General features: G+C 61.0%; 2 protein-coding genes across 5 annotated transcripts in view; both read right to left on the reverse strand.

Annotated features, from left to right (window-relative positions):
- The window catches only part of Midn (midnolin), a 9,878-nt gene extending 7,763 nt beyond the window's left edge, over positions 1-2,115 (reverse strand). For all 4 annotated transcript variants that reach the window (XM_087909411.1, XM_087909410.1, XM_087909409.1 and 1 more), the window contains exons 1-2: positions 1,957-2,115; positions 1-633 (exon numbers count right to left, since the gene is read on the reverse strand). The exon at positions 1-633 is cut by the window's left edge and continues 1 nt beyond it. In XM_087909411.1, the coding sequence (XP_087765537.1) occupies positions 1-235 (235 nt within the window). In that variant the 5' untranslated portion in view covers positions 236-633; positions 1,957-2,115. The remainder of the gene's footprint in view (positions 634-1,956) is intronic.
- A 2,339-nt stretch (positions 2,116-4,454) lies between these two features.
- Atp5f1d (ATP synthase F1 subunit delta) lies at positions 4,455-7,584 on the reverse strand. Its single transcript, XM_085692520.2, has 4 exons — positions 7,339-7,584; positions 6,246-6,399; positions 5,002-5,090; positions 4,455-4,862 (listed from the first exon to the last, which is right to left on the reverse strand). Exons 1-4 carry the CDS (start codon positions 7,477-7,479, stop codon positions 4,740-4,742), a joined length of 507 nt encoding a protein of 168 aa, XP_085548646.1. The 5' UTR covers positions 7,480-7,584; the 3' UTR covers positions 4,455-4,739.
- Positions 7,585-7,853: the final 269 nt, after the last annotated feature.

The following is a 7,853-nucleotide window of genomic DNA, read 5'->3' on the forward strand; positions in this document are numbered from 1 at the left end:
TGTCTTTGTGAAGCAGAGCCAGGCGCTCCTTGGGTACTTTGAGGCGTTGGGACAGCCTTTTGCGCAGCCCTTCCACGGTCTCGTCGTGGGGCACCGACAGGTCGTAGCGAGTCCCCGTGGTGCTGTGGATCGCCAGGGTCATAGGTGAGGTCGACTCCGTGGCCGTGCTCAGCTCGCAGGCGCCGCCGGGGGCCCCGCGCCGGCAGCTTCGGGCGCCGCCGGGCTGCGGCTCCATCCCCGGCGAGCGCAGGAGGCCTGGGGGCCGCGGGTCGCCTCCAATCCTCGTCGGGACTCCCCCGCCGAAACGAGGTCCTCCTCCGCTCTGCGGGTGCTCAGGGACCGGAACAGTGCGTGTGCCCCTTATGGAAGGTTCCCAACGTTAGCAAGCGAGCCGGCAAGCAAGAATCCGAGTGGTGCTCCGGGGTCGCGTGGAATCCTTGGGTTGCGCCCCGGGGTGGGGTCTACGCTCCGGTTTCTTCAAGGGCGTAGGATGGCGAACTGGGCACGGCGCAGGGAGGGTCCTACAGAAGGGGGCGAGCTATCCCGGCTCGCACGGTGCCTGGATTCCTCTCGGGTCTTGCTACCCCGCGCGTCCCTTCCCTTAGCAACAGCAGCAGCCGCCGCTCGCAAGATCTGGGGGTGAAAGTACGAAGAAAAAAAAGTTATCATGTATCAACGTTCCAATGGGCGGGACCACCGCCCCCTCCCATTCACTACTTACTCCGCCGGCCTGGCGGCAGCCAATGAACACACACATATCGCCCAGTCCTTCGCGATTCCGGGCCAATGGGAATCGCCGCAGGGCTACCCCACGTGGCAGCGGGACCCTCCCCCCCTTACCCCGCCCCGTCCCTTCTGCATCCAATGGAGACGCGTAGGGGGTTGGGCTGATGCGACTCCTGACCCGCCCCCGCTCCCCCACCCGCGCCCAGAGCCATTCATAAGGCCCAGAGTTCTCAACAAAGGGCGGGCGGGCCCAGACCGGAGCAGACCCGAGTTCGAAGACTTGGCACCTCTCTTTCCCTCAACTATCCTCCGCGCGAGCACAGCCCCCTTTCCTCAAGAGGGAGAGGTCTGGGGAAGAGGCAAGGGCTGGCCATTGTTCCTGACTAAGGGAGGAACAGGAAATCGTGGGGCCTCCCCACTGGGTCTGTCCGGGAAGCAACTGCCTGCGGAAGCTGCAGCTGAGCCCTGAGCCTCGTGGCCAAGGGTCGCGGGCAGGACTCTCAAAGACAGACCAGCCCTCTACCCCGTGAGTGGGTGGGTGGATGCAACGATATTGGAGAACCTGGGCGGGGCCCTGCAGCTCCGTGACGTGGCTCCGATTAGATCCGTCCCTACCGAACCTGTGCCACTTGGCGTCCCAGCCTAATCCACCCTTCCCTATTTTTTCTGTGCCCCCCCCCATCCCGGGTCGGCCCGTTTCCCGAGGTGCGCCCGCCCAAGCCGTGACGTGACGCGGCGTCCCCGGCTGCGCCCGCGCGCGCCCCGCTCCGGGCAGCGGTGAGTCAGCAGCCCCGGCGCGCCCTCTGCAGTCCCCGCCCGGGAGCGCTGCCCGAGTCACGGGGGAGGGGGTGCCGTGCGTTTTGGTCGGGGAAAGGGGGCGCAAAGATTTGGAGATCTGCAGGTGGGGAGGCCCGGTTAAGAACCTTTAGATTTAACTTGCGGAGAGAGATGTCTAAGACCGCACAGACGGGGAAACTGAGTCTGGATTTGCAAGTAGTTCAAGGTCACTGGCTGGAAAAGGGGAGTGCGCGGGGGTGGGTGGGCGTGGGCTGCGGTCCTGCCAGGGTGATGCCCATTGCGCGTGGTCCCTCCTACCCCACAAGCTGGGGGGCTCCCCGTCCCAAGGCACCCTGGGTGCAGATGGTTCAAAGAACAAAGAGTGGGGCAGCCTAAGGAGTCCACGGCGGGAGGAGACCCTTCTGCCCCTCCTGCGGCCCCGCCCCTACTCACCCGGAGCCGCAGGATGCAGGTCCTGGGTCACCACTGCTCCAGATGACCTGCGTGCGGGTCGTGGTGAGAGGTGGCCCTGCCGGTCTGGGGACAGGCGGGCGGCCCCTGAGCCTTTATCCGCGCCGCCTTCCCTGGGGTGGAGTTTGGGCGGGCAAGGGGCGGGGGGCTGGGCGATGGTGACGCATCTCCCCCTCCCCCCCCCCCCCCCCCGCCTGCTGGCCTGGGGCTGGGACACCCGGCCCTAGGGCTTCACAGCACCCACAGGGCAGTGCCTCGGCTGCTGCGACCGGCTGGGGTAACTCCTGACTCCCCAAGTACTCTGGCACACCTCATATTAGCATGGGGGTGGGGGCTTTCTGGCCTGTTTCCCTGCCCCGCCCCCTTCCCTGCTGCCCTGGTGCTTCCGCCTGGGGGCGCCCGCGTGGGGAAGGGGGGGCAGGACGGGAAGGGGTTCCTGAGTCAGCAGCCTGAGTCCAGGAAAACAGGGCAGTGTCACCTGCCAGACAGTGGGGTGTCCCGGACAGCTGCCTGATGGCCTGGCCTCTGCATCCTTTACCGGTGACCTCAGAGGCCATTTTTGTTATGGTTCAACCACCCCTGACCTGCCTAGGCCAGTCAGTCACCTGTGTGACCTCCGTGAGTAGCCCAGTCCCTGACACACTGTGCTGTGGAGCATGTGATCAGGGTTTAACCTGTGGGAGTTCTCCCCACTGCATATGGGTCCCAGAAATGAGCACAGGTCATCGGCCGTGGGGTAGCCAGACTAGAGGAGAGACTCCACGGGGCATTCTGCACCTCAAGGTGTGTGACCCCTGGTCATCTTCTCACGAATGCATTGGCACACACTGACCTTTGGAGCGCACACTTACCCACCCTGTGGGCCAAGACCGTCACTCAAGTGGCCTCAGCAGGAGGTTTCCCGAAGGTGACTGAGTGGGGCTGGACCCTTCAAGGTACTCTAGACCCCGCTCTACCGCCTCCCGTCCACTTCTTGGGTCCAGCCTTTATCTGGTCTGAGTGTCTCTTCTGCCCTACCCTGGGGCCCCTCCCAGGCCAGTTCCTTCCTAGGTCTCCTTCCTGCTCTGACTGATCATTCTGGACAGGCATGCTGGGCCCCCAAGCAGGGAGGTGTGCCCCAACACTCCCAGTCCAGAGAACACTTGGAGGCCCAGGAGCTCTGAGGGATGAGCAGGAGTTGGTTCAGGAAGTAGGGGGACCTTTACCATTCAGAGCTGTAGGTGTGGAGGTCAGAGGTGAGGTTGGCCTCAGAAGGGATCACAGGGAAGAATGTGGTGTGGGCTGGTGGCAGGTGAGGTGGGCTGGCTCTGAAGGACACTTAAGCTGGAAGCTCCTATTAAATGCTGACTAGACTTCCTACTTCCTAGCTCTTATTCCTATGTCCCTAGGTGTGGAGCCCCAAGACTCAGTGGCTCTTTCCAGGCCCTGCCCTCTGGGCTCCATCTCAGCCAGCACAAGCTGTCCTGTCCTGAGGCTTGGCCCCAAAGCTCACACCTCCTCTTAGGAGTGGGAGGGTCTGAGCGACTCACACTACACCATGCACTCTTCCAGGCCAGGCCATTCCAAGGGCTTCTGTTGACATCTGCCCAGGCTGTGTCTTTGGTCTGACAGGATCCCTGATGGCCTAGCCAGCCAAGACCTGGGCTCTCAGCCTGAGAACAGAGGGTGGGACCTGGGCAGGCCTGCCCACACACCTCTAAGCTTGAGCCAGGCTAAGTGAGGACCCAGCATGACCTCCCTGTGACTTACCTGGGAATACCCCCAGGCTGCTAATAGGTGGAGGGCTAGAGCACATTCATTCCCAGGTCAGGCTCATGTGGCCATGGCGAGTCACCCAGAGGGCCCTGATGCAACATGACAGGCTGTACTCAGACCCTAGCTGGCATGCTGGTCACTTGTTGAGGTGGTTCAGATGACCTCATAATGGCAGGCTCTGACCCTGCTCATCCTCCCATCCCCAAACTGGTGTCCCTCTCAGGCCCCTGAGGAGGACGCAGGTCAGACAGTAACCGGCCATCTGGGGTGCGGGTGGGTGTAGAAAGGGATGCAGTGGTGCCACCCCACCCCACCCAAGGCCTAAGAAGGTACCAACCGCACCAGGGACTGGGAAGGTAGCCAGCCAAGCTAGGGCCACCCACAGGTGGGGTGTGCCTAGGGCGGGGTCTCCGTGGGAGCAGGTGGTGCCAGCCTCTTCCCAGAGCCTGTGGGGTGGGGCAGGGGCCTTAAAGGGAGGGCTTGGCCTAGCTGGTGGTCAGGGTGCTGAGCCTGGCCAGCAGCTGTAGCTGCATCCACCATTGCCTGCCCTGCTCTCAATCCTTGCCTATCCCACCCGACCTGGCACAGCAGCCCAACAGCCAGCCAGCATGTACCCCCCACCCACTGCTGTCTGAGCGCCTCTGGGGGCCCAGATACAAGAGCCCCAGGCAGGGGTTGGGGGTCCTAGCTTTGTGCTATGCAGAGTCAGAAACCAGAATGCTCAGTTGGTTCCTGGTGTTTAATGGAGGCAGGCTGGGGCAAGCTGGCTGTCCAGGAGGCTCTGACGGGGAAGCACTGCCAGCTCTCCCAGGCGGCATGGGGATCCCAGGCTGTGAAGGCCAGGGAAAGACCTCCAAGGCAGGCAAGGCACCAGGATGCTTAAGTCGGCAGTTGGGGCACTGCTGCCCTCTGGTGGCAACTTCAGCAGCAACCAACTGTCTGGATTTCAGGAAACAGTTTCAGCTGCCTGTACCTGCCTCAGTTTCCCTGTGGGTGACAGACATGCACACCTACTCCAGGGCCTTCACTAGGGCCTCATTGGCCTCAATACGGATCTGGATCTCAGCCCGTGCTGCCTCATCCGCTGCACCAGACAGCTCCGACTGCGCCTTCTCCAGGTTGGCCCGGGCTGCCTGCAGAGGAGTGGGCCGTGGTGAGGGCCAGGCAAGGCCAAGCAAAACATCCACACTCCTGCAAGCTGCCTCCCTACCAGCCAGGGGACTCTTGGGCAGTACCTGCCCCCGCCCTGAACCTGCTTCCACATCTGCTCACCCCTAAGTCCAACATATCCAGTGTCACAGCTTCTTCGGCCAGTAACTGCACTGAGGAGTCCGCGTTCACAGTGACGGAGCCGCTGCTCACTGCAGGGAAGAAAGGGCTGAGCAGATTCCCTCCCCCAGGACATCCCCAGTCTCTGCCTCTAGTCCAGGGTGACCCCACAAGACTGGTGATGAGGTCCAGCATGTGGGCTCGAGCACACTTGTCATCCCAGGCCCTGGCACCAGTGTAAAAGAGGCGCTGGAGCTAAGGCTCAGCTGGTAGTACGCTTGCCCTGGGTTCAGTTCTCAGTGTGGCAGAAACCTGTCACCCCCAGCACTCAGGAGGTGGAGGGGAGGACCACAGTCAGCCTGGGCATAGGAAACCCTTCCCTAAAAACAGAAAGGGAAGGAAATGGAAGGCCCAGGGCCCCTTAGGAGAAGCACTACTGTGCTCATGGGAAGCCAGGCATGGCCAGAGGTGCCTGTAAGCCTAACGCTGGGGAGTGGACAGGACAGTGACGCGGCCCACTGGCCAGCTGCCCTTGGTCAGGGGGATACTCCAGCTTCAGTTCCTCTCTGAGAGGAGGTAAGACAGCTTATGGAGGAGGACAGTGCCTTTATGTGTGCATACAACACACACACCCTTCTCCTCCTCACCCCCATGCCCACCCTGCCACTTGCCCATACCAACTATATACAGAGAAAAGAGGGCTGGACGTGGTCACAGTGGAGCCCCGACTAGAATCCCCAGTGTGGGCGTGGTCAGGGTGGAGCCCCCACAGAATCCCCAGTGTGGGGGGGCCTGGGAAAAGTTCAGGGTTAGAGCCCTTGGCTAGAATCCCTCAGTGAGGGGGTTGGGGGCGTGGTCAGGGTTAGAGCCCTTGGCTAGAATCCCCCAGTGAGGGCTGCAGGTGGCTCCCCTGTATAGAGTGCTTCTCACTGCCCTGGGCTCCAACCTTAGTACTGCTAAATACTAAGATATGAGAAGAGAAGAGACACTCTCCTTCATCTGGAGAAGACCATCCACCCTGAAAACACAGGTCCTTCACACTGGCTCCTTCCTACACCAAAGCTGACCTGCCCTGAAGCTAGTTCCTCAACAGCCACCTGTATGTCTCCTCCTTTGTCAGCTGAGGTGAGGCCTCTCTGTGCCCCAGATGGCTGCATCTTGGTCTTGGTGAGCTGCGCAAGTCTTTGCTTTGCTTTCTCCATGCCCTGTGGGGATCTGAGCCTCTACTCACCCTGGGACACACTCACCAAAGTACTTAGTTGTGGTGCCATCTTCGGCATGGACCACCACCAGCCCAGGCCGTAGGACCTGTAGTGTGGGAACGTGGGACGCCAGGATGCCAAAGGCTCCAGTCAGTGTAGGCACATCCACCTGACGGACGTTGGCACCGTCAAAGAACACCTGCAAGAGTGTAGGGCGTGAAAGCGGGCATTACCCTGTGCCATGGAGACAGGGCTTTCCTGCTGGACGATGAGCCACAGATGCCATCTAGTGCCGACAGTAGACTCGGCTTGCTCACCTGTGAAACAGGATGCCCGTGTCTAAGCAGTGTCGAGGTGACTGAAACAGGGCAATGCTGGGCATGATGCCAATCTGGACTGCAGGATTGACCTCTTGGAGATGGGGTTTCTGGGAAACCCTAAGACTGTCCTCCCTACTCAGGAACACCCTAGGTAGCCTTGTGAAGAGGCCACATGCAGGTCGGCAGAAACTTCGCTATGGCCTGCAGAGTGCAGGGTTTTGGGTTCAGATGAACATTTTGGGACAAGTAGCTTGGATCAGTCCCAGGCGACCACAATAGGAGTCTGGCTTCTGTTCTGAGTCCAGTGGCAGAATCTGGGCCTAGCCAATCACTAAGAACAGCTCCAGATGTGGGTACTGGTGACTCCTCCGTGGGTAGGGAGGAGGATCCATGTGAACCACAAAGGGGATGGGTCTGTCCGTGGTTCAGATGAATCCTACAGTTCAGGTAACACCACCTAAGTCTTGGATATGGGGCCTAGGGTTCATAAGGCCTAGAATACAGTGATCCACCCAAGGATGGGGCTTGGGTGCCCTGTATCAAGGTGTAGGGCATGTAGTCCAGGGGACAATCCCTTAGAGGGCAAAATCCGGGGTTCAGGTATAGGTGAACCCCCAAGGGGTGGAGTCTTAGGTCCAGGTGGCACGCGGAAAGTTTCAGTGAATACAGGCTTGGGGTCTGGGTGACCCCGTCAAGGGGCGAAGTCTGGGGAGGGGGTTCATGCGGCCCCTGTGGGGGTAGAACTTAAGGCCCAATAGAGGTGACCCCACATGGGTCAAGTTGGGGACTTGGATACCCTGGGGGCTGTGAATTCGCACCTGCGTCGGAGAGGCGAAGGTGAAGGACATCTGTCCGGGCCCGGCGGCGGGGGCCGGTGCGGCAGCGGCCTCGGCGTAGGCACGCGCCTGGAACACCAGGCGGCGCAGGCCCGTACGGCGAAGCAGTGCGGCGGGCAGCATGGCGGCGAGAGCGACAACGGACTCTGGTGGCGCGGTTAGCGGACACACTGGGACCTAGAAGCGGCCTCTGAGGGAGGGCGAGAAGGACGACGACGCGCGCGCGGAGCCTTCTGGGAGGCGCAGTTTCCATAAGTACGCAGGCGTGTACTACAATTCCCGGTAGGCCGCTGGCGAGGCAGAGCGCGCTAGGCATTCTGGGAGGTTTGGTTTGCCTTGGCTACACAGCCTGCAATGCTGACTAGGAATGGGTGAGGCCTAGAAATGTGGTTTATTCTGGAAATTGTAGTTTTCTTCGCCTTCAAATTGCAAATGACGTCCTCGGTTAGGCTGTTCTGCAACCGGATACCTGCTCTCAGGAGGGGACGTTTACGTTG

The sequence above is a fragment of the Myodes glareolus genome, chromosome 8 (assembly GCF_982192425.1).
Source record: "Myodes glareolus chromosome 8, mMyoGla1.1, whole genome shotgun sequence".
NCBI lineage: Eukaryota > Metazoa > Chordata > Mammalia > Rodentia > Cricetidae > Myodes > Myodes glareolus.

What these genes read in the sequence shown, in the direction of transcription:
- Atp5f1d (XM_085692520.2), bottom strand. Translation starts at nt 7,479, where the DNA reads ATGCTGCCCGCCGCACTGCTTCGCCGTACGGGCCTGCGCCGCCTGGTG. An exon ending in CCTTCGCCTCTCCGACGCAG is followed by an intron (nt 6,400 to 7,338) that starts GTGCGAATTCAC and finishes ACACTCTTGCAG; the next exon opens with GTGTTCTTTGACGGTGCCAA. An exon ending in CACCACAACTAAGTACTTTG is followed by an intron (nt 5,091 to 6,245) that starts GTGAGTGTGTCC and finishes TCTTCCCTGCAG; the next exon opens with TGAGCAGCGGCTCCGTCACT.